General features: G+C 39.9%; 1 protein-coding gene across 1 annotated transcript in view; it reads right to left on the minus strand.

Moving 5' to 3' along the window:
* mtor (mechanistic target of rapamycin kinase) overlaps positions 1–19735 on the minus strand; it is an 83724-nt gene that overhangs the window by 56354 nt on the left and 7635 nt on the right. The window contains exons 14-27 of the mRNA XM_058388875.1: positions 19281–19403; positions 18969–19052; positions 18427–18519; positions 17257–17391; positions 16347–16476; positions 12423–12673; positions 10519–10602; positions 9049–9216; positions 4767–4879; positions 3154–3316; positions 2550–2642; positions 1981–2127; positions 548–690; positions 85–247 (exon numbers count right to left, since the gene is read on the minus strand). Coding sequence (XP_058244858.1) covers positions 85–247; positions 548–690; positions 1981–2127; positions 2550–2642; positions 3154–3316; positions 4767–4879; positions 9049–9216; positions 10519–10602; positions 12423–12673; positions 16347–16476; positions 17257–17391; positions 18427–18519; positions 18969–19052; positions 19281–19403 — 1890 coding nt within the window. The remainder of the gene's footprint in view (positions 1–84; positions 248–547; positions 691–1980; positions 2128–2549; positions 2643–3153; positions 3317–4766; positions 4880–9048; positions 9217–10518; positions 10603–12422; positions 12674–16346; positions 16477–17256; positions 17392–18426; positions 18520–18968; positions 19053–19280; positions 19404–19735) is intronic.

Genomic DNA, 19735 nt, shown 5'->3' on the forward strand with positions numbered 1-19735 from the left:
GCAAGATGAGGAGCGTTCCAATTCAAAAAGCATGATGCTTCACATGGCTCTTAACAGGATCACAATGTTTCGGCTAAAACTGACCTTGTCGCTGTGCTCCATGAATTCAGCCAGGTTGAGCAGAGTCTGCGTGACTTCAGCAATGTCCTGTGATGTCAGTGCCAGCTCGATGCTGCGGATCAGCTCATCCTGTTGGTCCTCACTTAGCTCAGACCAGCACGATAGGAACGCGGCATTAAAAAGATCTCTGTAGCAAAAAGATGCAAGATGCATTAGTCACTTGGGGCATTTAGGAAGGGAAAAACGGTACAGAGACAGTAAAAGGAAAGCAGGCTTTTAAGATAAACTAGTCGCAGAAGAGCCTCTTTGGGTGAAAAACTGTCATTTTCGCGGGCACCTATGACGTTAACGCTATACTTGTCTAATATTAACATGTTCAAAAATACAGGGGACGATTTTAGCTTACATTAATGAAATCATCCTGCAACTATGCAGAAATAGTGGTAGACATGTGTTCAGAAAGCATCCTAAGACCTGTAGAATTCACCTGGCAAGTGGAATGTAGGTCTGGGCGAGGGACCAACAGGAGCGCAGGGCAGGAGAGGGCGACTCTTTCAACAGGACAACGCTGAGGCGCCGCAACCACTCCAGCCAGTCATCTTTAGACACCTTCCTGGCAGCACCCCATGCCTACAGAGCACATAAAACACTCTTAGAAAGCGTTTCCGCATACGATCTCTACAATATGATTTGTTTTAAAGTAGTGATTCCCAAAGTGGTCCATGAAGCATAGGTAGCAAGATCTGGAGATTTTATTGGCAAAAATAGAAGCAAACTTTCGAACCCAAATGATCCATGTCGTTATATTAATATTAATTACTTTTTAAAGCTTGACTGGACACTTGAATCGAATGTGTTCGATGACTCAAATGTTTAGGTCTATAAATAATCTCTAAACGGTCTTCTTGGTGGAAACTCACTGATCATCTTGATGGTATCAAAAGTCGAATTATGTTCATTTAAAACCATTGCCGGGGGGGGGGGTCAACGGAATTGATTTTACAGCTGAAGGGTCCTTGGTGGCAAAAGATTTGAATGGATTTCAAAACAAAACAGTAAAACCGAAAATATGGAAAGTGTTTCATGGGTTTATGCAAGGAGGACGGTGGCACAGGCTACGGCCCAAACAGGTCTGTTTCTCTTCACATTAGGAGCCAGCAGGTTTTGGGTGACAAAAAGGATGGAAAGATCTGCTCATTCTTCAAGTGACAGCTGTGAATCAGTGTAACGCACTGGCTAACAAAAGAGAGAGTTGAATGTGCTTCTTGGCGGGATCTCTGTCGGCACTTTACTGCTCTTATGCCTCGTCACCTTTTTCCAGTAAGCCATAACACCATGCCTTATAAAAGTCTCCCTGTAATATTCATACTCTGTCAAAATACTAAAAATGCATGACTGAGTATGATAGCCAGACCGGTGGAGTTAGGAAACAACTATGACGTACTTACTAGCTAGAGGCTTTGATACGGGTTTGAATTAATGGTTGTCTGCTATTCCTTATTGTTTTATTTTTCTGTAGAATTCTTTCAGAGCTACACCATGTCGCGTGTCTTTCATCACTTAATCCAGAACAAATGCCGATATTAGAGATAAGGTTTCAAAGAAAATCAGTCTTAAGCTCTTAATAGCACAAGGTCAACTGCCAAAGTGTTTTGCCGTGCTCTGTATAAGAACATCGGCTGAACAGCAATTAAGCTACCGGATGAATAATAGGGCATGCTTCATGGGAGCAGAGAGAACATGGAGGGATATTTTGTACAGAACAAAAAGTTCTTAAATACAGCAAGTCTGAAATCTGTTTGGTTTACTTAATACGGTCATGTTAAGCGTGTAAGCACTCGTTAACTGTTGTGTAAGGACAAATTCAACTTTGGGTTTTCTCATTATCGTTACATGTTTTATAATTGTGTTTATATTGACCTTCTGCAGTGCAGTTGTGCTGACATGCAACTTCTTCATCGGACCTGACTCTACCGGGCCACTCTCCAGCGTGTCACTTTGGCTACTACGTGATTGGCGGTGCTGGAAAATCTGAGAGTCCTCTTCCTCATCAGCCAGAGTGTAACCCTGGGAAACAGAAGACACAATCAATAAATACTCCAAAAAAAGAAATATTTCTGTCTGGACATTAGTGCACTGCCCTAATCAGAAAAGTCCTCATTGTTGCACTGCATATTCCAATATGTCTTTGTAATGTCAGCAGGAAGACTGTTAAACTGTTTTAGGATGGCTGGGGACCAATCATTAGAGGAAGATGGAGGATTGTCAGGGTTCAGCGGGAAGGAGTGACTAATGACTCATACAAAAATGGGTAGGTTGGGTCCAAGAAAGGAAGGGGAGCATCCTCCATCTAAAACAACAAGCTGTTTGTTCTGCTTTGAGTACATCAGTCTCTAAACGAAACCAACACCGTTCACACTCGAGGGTGGGGCTGGGAATGATATGAAGTCATGCTAAAATGTGGTAGGGGGAGAAGCATGGACACTGACCTTCACGATGCGGCAGATAAGCACGTCGTATCGCTGGTGGTTGATCCGGTGTTTCAACATCACTTTGTTCACCATAGGAATAAAGATCTGGTACTGTGTTTTGGAAAAAAGAAAAGAAGAAGGAGAAGAAGGAAGTTTTCTAAAAGTGTTACAGTTGCCATGAAGTTTATTTGATGCAGGTGAAGTTTATTGGATGCACACGGTTCTAAAAAGCAAATTCCGCTACCATCTACGCAAGTAACAAGCTACTGCCTGCCTTCATGATCAAAAGGTGCACATGGCGGCCACATGCTGCCCTGGTGGTCTTTGGGGAATTAGGGAGGGGTGATAAAAAAGAAGATGACATCATCCCAGTCTTATTAGCAGCCACACTGTGAACTCCAAAAGAACGGGAAGCGTCATCTTTGGGCTACTTGTGAACGCTTACAGATTTACTGCAAAAGCAAATTGATCTTGTCACTTAAGAACACAGTCCAACATGATTCAAATCGCCATTAAGTGCTTTCCTCTGGACAGTAAAGCACTGGAAACTTTGCCACTGGGGTTTCATTACGCAGAGCTCCTTAACTAGAATCATGCGCTGGCACTAGGCTTTTGCAAGCACCTTTTTACCAAGCTGGAAGACCAAGGAGGACAAGGTGTCCATTGCTGTGCTTCGTAATTCGGGCGTTCCGTCCAACGTGCGCACGATGGGGTGGATGATCCTGGAAGCGTAGTCGGTGAAGTCTAAGGACTCAGTCAAGCGGTCTAAGGTTTCCAAAGCAACCCTGCAGTCAAAACAGAGTAAATACTTTAACTGGAAAGCCGCCTCAGAAATTACCAGCAGCACTGGAAATGCTGGAACATTTGCCATTTAAATCTTATGAGATGAAATCACAACACTTAAAGAAGCAATCAATGAATGTTAGGAAAACACAGTAAATTTATATTTCTAACAATTATTACTTGGTTTCTCTCTTTTTTTTTTTATAGGCTTAAGATATAAAAAAGGATTTACAATTTTTGAGTAAATACACATATAATCCTATGTTTCAAACTGTTTCCAGGGCAAATATTAAAAACAATAATAAATTATATAAAATATAAAAAAAAAACCCAAATGTGTTTCCCCTTTGGAACAAAGTCTTTCGCAAGGGTGATGAGGACGTATCGAACCTGACACAAGATGACAGGCCAAACCACTCTGGTGTTTCAATCAAAGAGTTTCAATAACGTGATTCCTCCCAGACACAGAAGACCACAGTCACCAGATTCACATCCATTCTCAACATCATCCCTCAGCCAGTTTTAGGTGGAACTGACTACTTGCTAGAACTATTTCAGAACTGGAAGTTAATTCTATGCTTAAACCATCAGCTAACTCATTTTTACTGATGGGGAGAAGGTATCCTCTATATAGATTTGGATCTGTGAAGGACAGCCACTAACCTTTGCTGCAGAATCTAAGGACATGTGTGTTATATAATGTATGTTCATTTAGATATTAAACCTATAAGAAAAAAAACACATGGGGTTGCAGTATGCCATGTTCAGTCAGTATAATCATTCTAGTGCTGTCTACTGCAACCCCATGTGATCTGAAGTTACTCTTACATGCTGAATTTGATTATTTTCCTACAACACCATATCCTGAAGTGTTCCCTCTAATTCCACCACAATTTGCCAATTAGTTAACTAATGGCATGTCATATTAGTTATATTTAGTGTTGTGGGACATCCAAGGAGGCAAGGTAGTCACTTATTACACAGCTAGAAACAGTCCTTCTCTCATTAGCCTCTCTTTGTTTTTCTCACGTTAGCAAGAAACCAGAAAGGGCAAAGACCTCTTTCACGGGGCAGAAACCGTACAGAGCCATACAAAGTCCGGAGTCTCCCTCCACATATGTGCAATAAACACATTCTTACAGAAAGCATCACATCATTCGTTACCTGCTTTTTAGAAGGCTTAGATTATGTATAGTGTCATAAAAGTTCCCGTAACTCAGTCGTTACCACAGAATTAACCTATTGGATTAATATAAACAGTCTGAACTACCACAGACATATTGTTATAGAAATGAATCAATACTTTCTGATCCATCAGACTCGAAAGGTGTGGTATTTTATTGTACATTGTGTGCTATATATTCTAGCACGCATTTTATGGAAAGGAGAGTAAAATACCGCAATGCAAATATACAGTGATGGAAAGATGAACAAGGTGGTGCGGGTACTGACTTGCGGGCCTGCAGAGGGACGTCAGGGGCATCGAACAGTTTGACTATAGGAGGCAGCAGCAAGTGAAGGTAATCATCCAGGTTGGCACCAAACAGCTGTATGGCCATGAGCAGCTGCGAAGCAGGAAAAAAATAAATAAATACAATGATGAAGTGCTGAATAAAAAGAATTTGTGCTTTGTGAGAACATCTGGCCTTAAAAGAATTAATCAGCAAAGAATCAAATTTACACAATTTCCTACTTACTCCAGCCAAGACATATTCGTAATCACTGGAGCTCATGGCGTATGTAGCTGACAAGTAATGAAAATCTATCTCACCCCAAATTTGTTCCATAATGTCATATAAAGCCCAAATATGTCATTGAAAATACACTGTTAAGGTAAAAATGAAAAATTATTTAAATAAATGCATTTGGGAACATGGAACTATAACTTGGAGTCCTTCTCTAAAAAATTGCCGTGCTGACAGGACAGAATAACACCAAATGATGCATTAAGGGGAAAAAAGCGCCCCCACAATGGCCACCCCTTTAGTGGTTTCTGGAAAAGATCAGAGAACAAAGAAAGGTCACAGGCCACAACCTCAGCTGTTTTTTTTTTCCCCTGAACATCGACTTGTGGGTAACTCCAAGCATATTTCAAGGTGGCCCAGACATTCTCTGTGAGGCAGGAGCTCCATGCCAGACCACCGTCCTGTCCAGACAAGAAGCCCTGCCACTGTACACACTCTATTGTATTAAGTGTCATGTCAGGGGACATTCTGTATACATGTGAGGTTAAATAATTGTAGACGCTGGGTTTGTTGAATTGGCCCGAAGTCTTGCGTGTCTGTGTCTCATGTGTGGCTGATATTCTATCTGAGCGGTGGTGGGGTGTAGATCTTTTGTAGACGCCTGCTGATTACGGAGCACCAGGAGCCTATAATATTCTTCCCTCTGCTTTGAAGTTTTTTTTTCCGCAAGCCACACTGAGGTTGTTTTTTTTTCTGTGTTCTTCTGGCCTGACATCCCAACGTCTTAAATCTGTGATTGATTTTTAAACAGGTTAACACTGGTACAAAATATGCTGGACTGATATCTGTAGCTGCTTCTCCAGAATTTCTTGCTTGGGAAAACTTGTATAAGCCTTACCCTCTACAACCACAAGACAAGTGTGATGTCACCTGTCCCATCCACCTTCGGATGATTGACACTTTTCCTATTCAAGTTATTCTCATTGACCAGTTTTATTCTACTGAAGCATTTCTATCATTCAAGATGACCCCACCCTTAACCACAGAGCATGACGACTGAGTGAAAGTTTGTTTGATGAGGATGAAAATGATCTAAATAATACGCTACACTAGACAGCATTCTCCACCACCATTATCTGAGGGAATATTTTTGGAAGCAGAGTGTTCATCCCTTTAGTACTGTTAACCAGTGGTGGGCCGTGAGGGCCAACGAGGCCTTCTCTGCCGGCCTAAACAGCAGTGATCTGAATCAATGACTTGCATTTTAATATATTTTTCCATGAATGTCTACTAAATTATTCCCAATAGTCTATTCTCTATATTTCATAGCTTTTCTCTTGGTTGCGCTGCTTCCAGTAGTGTATATTTATGATAAGAGTATTTATCCAATCATATTTCAGCCAGTGTCTGACATCATGTGAAAGAAATCTGCCTTAATGCCTTCAGAATCAATAGTGCAGGCACCCGTAGCTTAAAATAAGTGGCAATGAAATTGTTACATTAACCAATCAGATTTCGAGTTGGCATCGCTGGGGCCATCTAGAAAGGCATACGGCAATTTCCCGTCCTTTGATTGGATAATTGGAGTAGTCCGAGGCAGTGAACCACACAAACTAAATAAAACATATATATTTTAACTCCCAATGTTTGACAAAGGAGAAGAAATCGATTTGGTGAAGGCCAGCGAAGGCCTAGGTGTGAAACACACGGCCCACCACTGTGTTTAAGAGACCTGTACAATCGATGCCCCTGAGCTCTGTTTTAGAGGTTTTTTGAGATTAAGATTTTAACAAATCTTGCTTAAATTCAATAGTTTATCAAATCAAATGATCAAATATCCCACAATAATATTGCACAGTTCGTTTGATAAACTCAACCTCTTTTCCGCAGAGAGAAAGAGCAGTCTGTGTGAAAGAAGTGGGAGCGTGTATTTTGTGGAGGGAAAAAAAAAATCCCAACACTAATTGGACAGTTTGTGCTTTTCTTTCCTCGTCTGGACACACCAGTTCTCTCAAAGGGGTGTAACCTCATAACCAACTACCAATCAGTAAACTGGAAATAAACATGACTGACATCATCACGCACCCACACCATATCTTCTCTTGGAGCCTACTTTTATCGCAATTAGTAAAAATCTATATAATCTATGAGTATAAAGTTCTGTTTGTTAGTTGCATTCATTTCTAGCTAGCTAGCTGCCACAACAAGAAGCTTAGCTGCATTTTGTCACCAAATTGCAGACATTTCTAATGTTGACCTGAAGTCTGTTAATAAAAAATAAACAAGAGGGAAGAAAAACAACTAAGATTTAAAATCCAAAGTCAAAGAGGCAAAAAAAAGGTCCTTTAGCTTGGTAGAGTAAAATCAATTAGCTGACTTTGGAAAATTTTGATTGATAGATATTTGTAATATTTAATATCAGTGTAGATTTAAACAATCAGTGGTCTGTATTTCTGAACACTGGGATCATCCCTGGAAAGTAAGGTTTTCACTGGACTCTAACCAAAACGAAAATAATTTAATACACGGATATTTATGTTTGCTGTATTGGAAGAGCTTTAAAAATTCTAATGTCATCCATGACATCAGCGCAGCAGTCACCCTAGAAAAAGCACACAAACTCCCTGAGGTTTCACATGTGGGAGTTGAAGTACTAAAAAATCGCATCAATTGCGCAAAACTATTCCAGATTTCCAATATAAACCACTCATCTGTCTGTCCTTAATGGCCATAGCGAATGTGCATCAGGAGGCAAGGAGAGCTAGTCTGGAAATACAGTAAGATATATAAAAATAAAATGTGCCTGTTACATTGTTTGCGGTAAAAGGACTACAAATATTTGCATAAATACATAAGAAAAAGACCATGCTGAGGTGACGGTAAAAAAAAATCAACATTATCAGAACGGAATATCTAAATATGGAAATGAAGAAGAAAATCAAAATAAAGTATGCTTATTGAGTTTGGCAGTGCAACATGAGCGTGGGGAACATAGTGCACAGAGTTCACCTGGTTTTAGGTGAATGTAGTGTTTGTCATTTACAGTCTCCAGATGTATTCAACATTGATTCTCCCTTAAGCCAATGTTTTGTTGCCGTTATTCAAATTTATGACACAAAATCTCTAGAGCTCAGCCTGTGTAGAGTAAGAATATAATTGGACAAATTAAATACATAAGCAAAGTTCTGACATACAGAGTACCTATTAAGCTAGTCAGATATTCAAATAGCTAGCTACGTAACCCAAGGTAAACTCCAAGGTTGCTGAATCAATCTGAAAGCGTTAGAGCAAGTTAGTCTCGCAAGCCAGACTTCAAACTTTTGCTTCAAACCTTTTTCACTACAATGTGGCCAATAACCTAACTAACTAACTAACTAACCTAAATAACTAACCTAGTATCAGCATTACTAGCTGAATAAACTCACAAGCTTATATCTTTAACCTGTGTCAAACATGACTTTGGCAGGATGCTGAGATCTATTTTTCAGTGAAAACCAGCACATGAGAATATATGCAAGTCTGTACAGACAGTCAGATTGCACAAAAAATATACAAGAGCGCTCTGGGATGTGGGCAGAGCATCCAAGACCAACAGTAAGTGAGTGAATACTACCTATAACTGTAAAGCATAGTGGCAAGATCAGGTTTCAGACTGATTTGAACTACAATGAAGGGAAATTATAACACAAGTCATGTTGTTCAAGACATTTCAGAAAGCAACCCACTAAGGTACTGACAGAATATGAATATTCATCTTGGACTGTAATAAACTGCTTCCATTTTAATACAAAATGAGTCCACATGGCAGTAAAGCAGCGCTTTCTTGAGAAGTCCAAGCATTTATTCTTGAGAATTGCTGCATCACAGAAATAGCTTAACCTACATAATCATCAACAAAAATAATCTAGTAAATGAGCAGCTGAAGGCCTGAGGCAGCAGGACTCAGGTGTTTCTTCAGTTGTAAATGATGACCAGGAGCATGTTGTTTAAACATATCCATGACCTATATGTGCTTTGTTGTGCTTGTATATGTTTGTGCACACCTTTACCTTCATGGTAACACTCCGCCCGGGGCTGCTGTCATGCATGAAGACCCGTAGCATGTGTGGGATCAGCTGTGGCAAGTACAGCTTGAACTCTCCTCCGAGAGCCACGACTATCTGTTCGATCAGCAGGATGATGGTGTTCTGCATTGGGTTGTTGGGGGTCCAGTATTCCTGCAGGTACAATAATAGATGAGGAAAAGCACACTATGTGCACACTTTTGCAAAGTATCACAGCTATCTGGTTCTAACGAATAAAATGCTGAGTAAAGTTATTAATCAGGGGTAGTCAAGTGGCTTCCAATTATATATTTAAAAAGATTGGGTAGAAAGAATATGGAAATGTGAATAAGCTTGTATTCATGTTCTCTCTCAGTCCATGGCACTACACTCAGGCACAGAGCAACACAACCGCTCAGAATATCAGGTGGTCCTGGTCTGCTCTTCTACACAAACTCCTGTAATGCAGTGATTCAACTCAACTCCAGGATGTGACTCAAACATGCGGTGTGTTTTAGGTCAGAGGACCAGGTTTTTTTTATTGATATGAGCTAATAAAATGGTATGCAAGTCACTAAAATGGGCAACAGCATTGTGGAAATGTGTGAGATGTTCTAGATATGTGAAAGGATGTGATACACAAAATGTTTGGAACTACTTATTTATTAAGCACAAGCCCATGTTTCCATGCTTGTCATTTTATCCCCACTTGACAAACGTATTTTAATGTTTTCCATTGTCATGTATCTGGCCAATGAATGAAAAGAGTTTAGCAAGTAAGTTTCATCCCTACATGTCCCTCAGTCAACCTTTTTTGCTTTCGGGTCTGTCCGATTATGTGCAACCAAACCAAAAGCTTCAAATTTTCTCTGATTCATTCTGAGAAACTGGAAAAATCATATTTGTGAAGGAGCAAGTGCAGACGGGAATAAAGGCTATATCTGCACTGAACATTATTAGGTCATTGACAGTGAAGGCCAGGCCAGGCGTTCAATAATAAAGGTTTGCCCTACTATTGCACCTGATACCACTATATTAACCAAAAGCGTAAATGATCGTTTTGAAAAAGCAAAGAACAGACGATGGGGTGGAAACAGTGACTCATACGCCTTATAAAACTGTCAAAATCTTTGGCCTGGCGACTGCTGGCTGCTGTTAGAGCCCTCTGAACCCCCAGCATGATTTTTATGACAAGTCTGCAATAACAATTCCTGCTTGCTGCATCTGGGTGAGTAAATAAGAAAGGAACTGTCCATTTGAATCTGTTACTGTAGAGCTGTATGAAGGTGTTAAGTGAGACACTGGGGAACAAGAAGAACAGAGACCTTTATTTAATTTTATTTTATTAAAAGTCACGCCTGGATGAAAGCTTAGTAGTGTCAGGTGCCTCATTTGGAGGGGGAAAAAACTGGACACACAAAGTGGACATGCATCTCAGAAGACAAATGAAAGAAGTGAAGGTGATGAGTCACTTACTCGAATCAGGGTGACAATGTCGTCCATGTACGGGCGGATGTGGATCTTGACGAAGCACACAACCATACCTAGAAGAGGAACTAACTAAAAGGGGACAAAGAACAGGTGCAATTAAATAACAGATCAGTCAGACATCATCCGACTCCATCTGATATGAATGAGTTCTAATGATTTCAGAAGTGATTATCTAGGTAGAAAAGTTGGACACAGTACTATGGTTTAGTGAAATATCTATAATTAAAAAAATATATCGTCTCCAATAAATCAACAAAATACACAGATCAGGCATAACATTATGAGCAGTCTCAGGTGACGTGAATAACACTGATTATCTCCTCATCATGGCACCTGTTAGTGGGTGGGATATATTAGGCAGCAAGTGAACAATTTGTCCTCAAAGTTGATGTTAGAAGCAGGAAAAATGGACAAGCGTAAGGATTTGAGCGAGTCTGACAAGGGCCAAATTGTGATGGCTAGACCACTGGATCAGAGCATCTCCAAAACTGCAGCTCTTGTGGGGTGTCTCTTACAACACTTGTAGGATCTGCTGCTAACATCGTGGTGCCAGATACCACAGCACACCTTCAGGGATCTAGTGTAGTCCATGCCTCGATGGGTCAGGGCTGTTTTGGCAGCAAAAGGGGGACCAACCTGATATTAGGCAGGTGGTCATAATGTTGTGCCTGATGGGTGTATGCTAATTTTTTTTAAAAATTGTAAAATATACAACTGCACTGAAAGAGTCTGTCCATTCATTAATTTTTTCATTCATTATTCATAAACCGACAGGATCATCATTCATCGGTCACTCACACTTTCTGGTACACTTTTTATCTGTAATAATAACAAAACAGCACATTATTGCGTATTTTACTTTTCTGTGTTGTAGAAGCTAAAGGCCCTTTAGCCATATCAGTGTAGAATGTGATTTTAAATGCACTTCACATCATGGGATTTCAGTGCATCTGAGTGGTTTTACTCAATCATGAGCTTTAACTAAATAAGCAGAGTGGGTAACGTCATATGTTGTGCTTTAAGGAACTTGTGCTGATTGAAGCATTTGCTCAAATGGAATATATATGTTTCCATTAAAAAGGAATAAAACAAATGACTTAAAAGTTTTTGGCTTGAAACAGCCTTACCAAAATATAGAGAAATGTTACACTTGCATTAATGGAGAAATTGTCAGTTATGTACATACTATAGGGACTAAAATATATAGATCTATAGATATTGCAGGACTAAAAGAAAGATGATGAAATACAGTAATACCTCGGAGATCCGCGTCTGAAAATTTGCGACATCACTGATCCGCGAAATTTTTATGCGAACCTAACTAATTTGCATCTGCGAATTTTTCACAGACCCGCGAAATCCTTGCAAAATCCTGCAAAAGTGTTTACGGCTTACTTCGTGGCAATTTATACATTTTTTTTATGCTTTTTAATGCGAAATTATTAAGAAAAATTTTGTTTATTAATTTAGTAATAGAAATATAAAAGTAAAATCAACAAAATATCAATATAAATAAAATATAAATGTTATTTTAATGATATCGAATGTCGCCAATATCACGTACGTACAGTACACCCATTATGACACGCTATTGGCTGGAAGGGTTAGAAGTAGCCAATCACAGAGCATTAACAGTTTTACCTAGCTGCTGATTGGCTGGTAGCTACGATGCTTTGTGTGCGTCATATTTAGGGTTTAAACTCTTTAAAAAATAAGCATCTACAGTACAGTATTAGTATTTTTAATGACTCCACCGCACATCTGCAAAACCTCGTAATTTGCTATGGGTCCTTGAACGAGTATAGTATATAACGAAACTTAAATTACTTATCTTAATAAATTCCGAATACATTGCACCTGTTCTCTGACAGTGTAAACTGGACGCTTACTTCTTTTATGCTGGTGTCACACACTCGGATGACGTTGAGGAACGTGGGCATGACCTGAGGCAGGAACTGTACACACTTCAGGCCCAGTGACTTGAAAATGAAGGTGACTGCCTGCACCACCATGGTGTGGTGGTTGGAGAGAGACGGGTCGCGCAGGATGCGCATCAACGTCACTATGGCAACAGCCGGGTAAAACTCGTCCAGAGGTAAGTTGCCCATGTTCACCAGCATTTCGCTGGTGCTGTAGTCGGCTAAAGGGAAGAATAAACAGAGACAAAAACATGCACATGAGCAAGTATAATCGGTTGTCCAGTTTTGAGAGTAAAAAAAAATGAAAGAACCAGAATGGGGCTATTTCTGGTGCACTCATAGAAACAGAAAGGACAGTTTACTTTTTCCACTAGCTGTGAAATCTGAATCATGCTGGTCATTTGTGGGCAGTTGTTAAGTGTTAGTACACTCAAGCACTTCCAGGTGTTTTGTGACGTTAAGGAAGTGGCATCTCGGGAATCTATACGAGTTACACCATTATAGGTTTCAGATTTCATGACACAGGACTGAAATCCTAAAGCAAAATTTCGAAATAGATTTCTCTGGCTTTATCTTTGGATTTGAGGACCTGAGCAGACAGAAATATTTTGTACATCAGTGTTGCATCAGCACAAAGTGAGAGTCCTGAACAAAGTGAGAGTCCTGAAGTCCTGCTATATCTTTCCCTCTTCTTTCATTTTACAGCACAAACTCAGACAACGCAGCTAGACCTTCTGCTTGAAATCTCACCCGTGAGCCCACGCCTGTCAAAGGCACTTTATAGCGTAACATGAAACAAGTAGGACCAGAGCATTTCTGTTCTTTCATTGGTTAAATGTTTAATGTTTAATGAAAGGCTTAACTTCATTTCTAAAATTCCACAACTGTGCAAAATCAGAATGTTTAACATTAAAGTTCTGCAGAACCTTGAGGATCAGCAGATGAATGACGTTATTTGGACTGATGTTAAGTCAGATATTTTCCTTCTTACTGCTGTCGTCCCGTTAAGCATTGACGCGTCCGTCTCCTGTGGAAGTGATGGAGACACTTCAGCTGAATGGCTTGAGAGCGACAGCCTTAGGCACTGCAATAAATGTAACCTGAATCCTCATTACCTTCAGCTAAGGCTGTAATAAATCTGCACAGGCTCTAGCTCTGTGAATGAGCTCTGCAAATAAAGTGTCCAAAATCACACAAAGTCTTGCATGGTGGACAAACTGGACACTGAGTATGGGTCTGCGGCTTCAGGATCGTGCACCCCAAGAGGCGGTGCGGTTACCGGCTGGATGCTTCCTGCGGTTGTATAAATGTCAGACTGGCCTCATATGCACGTTAAATAAGTGCTTGTATGTTTGCACGCCTGAGTGTGTGCGTGTTTGAACAGTGTTTTTCATGAGTCTCTATGACTTCATCTCCTCATGTATTTCCCACACACACACACACACACACACACAAAACACACAGTGCTCTTTAAAATTCACTGAGGCGTTTGATGTTGGCGTGAACAGTGTTGTGTCTGGCTGATGGGAAAGTTAGTAAAATTGGGGCTGGAGGCTTACAGGTGCTCGGTTTTCACTGAGCTTAGAATAGTAGACACCAGGGTGCCAAAATAACGGTGAAAGAAATTTTTCGGTGGCCAGTGAAACGGTGGAAACAGAAGGATGATTACAAAAGGCAATGAGATGCAATGAGACTTACAAATGTCTAGCTATCACACCAATACTTTGAAGCAATAGCAGAAAAATGATCATTTAACTAAGCGCTTATTACATGATGAAGCATGAGAAAGAGACAAGAGTCTATGATATAAGATCATAATAAAGTACTTTGTCCTGAAAGTACTGCAATACACTTGTATGGTCGGAGAAACAAATACATTTTCAAGCCTTTACATAAGGAAATGCAACTGAAATTTCGGTTCACATTCAGATTTACATTTTCACCACCTAAAAACAAGAATTATTGAATTCAGCTACAACGATTTTGTATTCAGTGCTCTTTAGCCCTTCTTGACTGCTGTTGGCTGGATATTTATTCAAACCCTGAGTACGATAAAAGTGTAATATCTTAAATCCTCTAGTTTTGCTTCACAGATGGAGTCGAGAGGTCGGTGTACTAAAAACTTGGAATAAATAAAACCTGCACTGTAAAAATATCTTTCAGAAAACACTTCCTTTCAAGAAGTAAACAACACTGAAGCTTCTCTACGCAGCCATCACTTTAGTTGAGTAAGCAGTAACAATGCAGCTGATGATGATGAGCCATCATAGACTGCACAGGTCTCCTCCTTCCTTCTCTCAGCAGCAGACCTGACATGACTCGCATTCATACTTATTTCACGTGGCTCCCCACTGAAATGCAGAAAGCAGCCATATGAGGGAAAAGTGTGAGCATTTTCAAGGAGTATTCCAGGCAGCAGCAACAGCAGATGCTGACAGAATGCCCCAGACGCTGCCCTTTACTGAAACCCTATCTCTCTGTGGGGAGATATCTCCTACTTCCTGCTCCTTCATGTAGCCGCACTGTTAAAACCATTAGCTCGCTCTACACCAAAAGAAGGCAGATTGAAAGGCTTCGGGCCGTATTCAGAGCTGAGTTACGCACGCGTAATACTAAAGATTGCACACAGCTGTATTCAGACCTCACGTATAACAGACATACAGTACATGCTATGTATTAAAACAGTTGCGTGAGATGCACTCATTGGATGGAGTATAAAACGAGTTATGTGTGTTCCTTTCCTTGAAATTGAAGTTGACTGTAAATAGACAAAAACATAACTCTGCACTTCTGTGATCTGGCTATAAAATTAATGAATTAAAAGTAGCATTATTTTAAACCTTGGAGAATGTTGCTATATATAACTGTAGACATGATTAGCTTAAGCTGAGCCATAAGAAGAGCATATGAATGCCTGATCATCCTTCAAAATATCTACATAATTATTTTCAGGCTTAAGGGCAGCGGTGTGCTCTAGACTGTTTTTATGCATCAACTCAAGAAAAACGTGTGAACTACACGAAGGTCATTTTCCTAATTTTAATGGGGCGTTCAAACAATTAACTTCAGCACATGCGATAGCCTGGATCTGGAAAATCTTCCACGTGTAAATATTGACACAGCTTTCAAACTTAATTTATCAACTCTAAATATGGCACTTAAAGAAAAACTTGCCAACCTCAGCAATGTCTAGTGTCACCCATCTTGTGTAAGCTCTAAACTACGCTCCTCATTTGACGTGCGATAAACTGAATGTTCCATCACAAAACATGGGAAACATTTCCGAAGTTTTCCGCAAATCTACGACGCGGTTGATTGATGCGGCCCTTTCCTAGTATTTACACGATGCCTTTCAGAAAAAAGCTTTTAACTCCGCACTTCTGTGGCTCTGGCTTTTTGAAATGTTCTGAGGAAAAAACACTGAAGGTTCTTGTTAAAGACCAAAGAGCTAAGACGCCAGTAAGCTGAATTACAATGATTTGTGGTATAGATGTTCGGACATGTTGGGTGCGTGCGTGTCCTGTTCTGCACCTGGAGAAGTGACGATGCTTAGCATTTTCTTAAGCTTTGTATAAGAACCTTGCCACCTAAATTAATAAATGGACCGTAGGACAACATAAAAGAGAGCTTAAAAGAGTGAATAGAGTAATCAGTGAGTATTATTCTATTATTGTGTCACCGTAAAGGTACACAGGTTACAAAATGCTGTTACAAGCTTTTATGTTTATGCAAACATGACCAGCTTAAGTGCAATATGAATACAGGAGGCTACAGCGTTGAGAAAGCTCCACTAAGATGCCTGATCAAATCAACTGCTAGTTTGTGTTAACTATTATCAGCAACATTCAATGAAAATTAAATTGCTGCTTAAGTTGTACCAAAAGCTGTGTTTACCTGAGTCCTGACTGGACTTTGATTCTGACAGACTCACAGCAGAAGCATCGCGTGACTGGTCAATCATGCCAATGTTGACCTTATGCTTATAAGGGTCCAGGGCTCCGAGAAGTCCTAGCACACGGATGGCCTGCGAAAGAAAGGCAGCATTACACTGTGCACAAAGCATAATACACTGTGTTGTGCTAGTCCCTGGTTTCCCTCCACAATACGAAGTGTTGGAATGTTTGGGAAAAGTGCTGCATCCGAATTACTCATTCTGCTCTGCATCACACTAATAATCAGTATTTTCACTGAACTTATATAGGAGAGAGTCTGTACTGAAAATACAGGTATATGTAATGTATAATGCTAACATACAGCAATTTATCTTAGTAAGGAGGGCTTGCAACAAAGACACGGAGAATGGGAGAAGGGTTCTGCTTGAGCAATGTAGTCACTAAATCATAGCGAAGGCATGAGAAGTAGAAGTTAAGCAATCTCCTAGATGATGAAATAAATGTGTTATTCTAGATACTGAATGAAGTGATACAATAATCCCCCTCTACATCACGGTTCATGTATCGCGGTCCCGGTATATCGTGGACTTTTATTTGGAACATAACTAATTTCCCGGTATATCGCAGTATCCGCAAACCTTATAGAGAATTGTTTTTATGTTGAAATAAGGTAATTTATTAATAAAAATATAATTATTAATTACAAAATATTAAAATAAAGTATAATGTTAATAATATATCAAATACTATACAGCGTAGCGTTGTTTAGGAAAGGTATCGGTATAAATAATCGCAAAATAGATATTAAACCAGGTGTATTAATCCAGATGTACATGATATTTTCAAAAGAAGCTACTTTTTCTAGGACAATTATTCTGAACAGTTGCCATGTTGACTTTTGCATTTCTCACCTCTCGCCTGATGCCCTGGTTCTGCTCTGTTTTTAGGAAGTTGAGCAGCACCTCCAGCAAAGAGGGATACTTCCTGTAGGGTTCCACCACATAACCCGTACTGGCTACCTGCTGACCCAGAGTCCACAGCGCCACCTGGTGGGTGACAAAATGACAGGGGTTATGTGACAAGCTGATTTTATTCCGCCTTATGTTAATTTCGAGTGAGAGGGAAAAAGACTTGTGAGTGAACACTGTTACAACAAAAGTGACAAAAGGAACAAACTTGCTTCATGGACTTTCAACATAATATGTAACTATAAAAGGATAAAAAGCACATGTTCATGCCTTTGCCACACTGACGTGGTTTAAGAGGAATAAATCACTTCAGGATGTACTGTTACAGAAAAAGCACTGATTTTCCTATCATGTTTTATTCCTTTAAGCATACACCAGACAAGCAAACCAATTCTAGAAAGCACTATTAGGAGAAATAAAGCTAATTTAAAGGACAAGAGTATCTAAGATATTTTCTGCTCACACTACACCACACAGCTGAAACCCAAACTCAAAGAAACTTATAGAGAAAACAGGAGACTCGTCTAAGAAGTGAGGGTTTTTTGTTTCTTGGGCTTCTGTTTTTCTTCAAAAAAAACCCAAACTCACTTAAATCACCCCGGCTTTATGATGCCTGTGACTGCTGTAGCAGAAAAAGTTATTAATGTGGGAACTGGATCTTATCATAGTTATGTTAACTGCTACGGTTTCATAGCACCTGCTCTGTAGTTGGCGCCAAGCAACAGCCAAATGTGGTTTAGTCATTTTGCCAAGCTTTACAATGGGAGCTCTGCCACGGTGAGAAGAGGTGAGAAGTGGGGAAAGCAATATACCCGTCATAACAAGCATGCCGTGACTAACAGCACTGTTTAATTTACTGTAGGGGGTAATTTTGCAAATTAAGGATACGCTGACCTGCGTATATAAATAGCTTTACAGGGCAAATAAAACACAGTTACAGGGGAAAAGTAAATGAGCCGGAAATTTATTTTCCATTGTTATGTCATTCTGAAACAAATGGCGGATTCTGCTGTACGTGAACATAAAATCTGACAAAAAGCCTATAATAGTACATCAGTTTGAAACCTGAAATTTGTGCTAGATCTAGACTTTTCGTTTAATTGGTCTGCATACCTGTCTTTTGGCCAAGGAAGATGAGTCCTGAAGCATGTCCATGATAATAGGGAAAAGCTCATCCATCCACTTTCTCATCTCCAGACCACTCACCTGCCACCATAAACACACACACACAAACACAGAGTCAATTACAAGCAAGGGATTACTTTTTTGTAAATCCACTAAACTATGCCTTCAACAGGTTTATCAACCACAAGGCAATAACTGTTCCATAATACAATTAAAAGTAATAAAACAAAATACTCCAGTAGATTTGCAGACATTACATTTTGTTTTGTCAACCTCAAACATGGACTACTCTCTCCATTCTCCAAACCTCCTTTTCCTGACCCTTACTCTCCTCTACATGTCTGTCTGCACTTCCTGGCTCTTCTCTGGAATCAACTGTGCCCTGTATTCTCTGAACGCCTTCACGGACTCTAATCCTGATCTTCTTGTGCCCCTGCTGCATACAGTAGCTCACCTGATCGGAACAGCATATGGGGTAATTTACATAGCAAAAAAGGTCACAGGGTCAGCAAGGAGCAAAAGGTCCATACCTGAGCCAATTCCCCAATGGTAGCTAGGACACTAATGACTACACCAGGGTTAGGGTCTGGATCTTTCAGCTTTAGGATGAGTGCCTATATGGAAAGTAATTATGAAATTTGAGTTAGCTTGTGCATAAATTACAACAGAAAGGTTCAGTAAGCAATACTTGAATCTATATTAGACTCTACTATGACAAACAATATGCAAAATACACATGCACACACAAACATACTTAACCTTAATGGTCAAGGGGAAGAAATTATAATGCATCAACGTTGGAAACAGCCATAAATAACCAGTATAATGTGATATGATTATACTTTGAGAATGGGTTCCATGTAGGGCCTGATGAGTCGAGGGGCATTGGACACGAGATGGCCCAGCATGCGAGCGCTCTGCTCCTTGTTCCGGCCAACGCCACTGTGCTCCAGCTCAGTCAAGATCTGAAACAGAGCAATGTTACGTCTGTATGAAGCAATGAAAAAGGAGGACACTATGTTACCATGACGATGATCTATAATACTGTGTTACTATAAGCATTATCTATACCATAGTTCAAAGAAAAAAAGTGAAATCTGTTCCTAAATCATATCATGATTATGTTACAGGAGCGGGCATAGAATACACTGAGGTCAGTATGAGGAAATGAAAAAGAAGTAAACTATGTTACCACAACTAAGTTGCCACAATATTTGTCCTGGGCATAAAGTTAGTTGAACCATTGCCCCATCTGCTGGCAGCTCATGAAACTACACCCAATAAGGAAACCTCTTTT

This window comes from Hemibagrus wyckioides, linkage group LG05, assembly GCF_019097595.1.
Source record: "Hemibagrus wyckioides isolate EC202008001 linkage group LG05, SWU_Hwy_1.0, whole genome shotgun sequence".
In the NCBI taxonomy this organism is placed as follows: Eukaryota; Metazoa; Chordata; class Actinopteri; order Siluriformes; family Bagridae; genus Hemibagrus; species Hemibagrus wyckioides.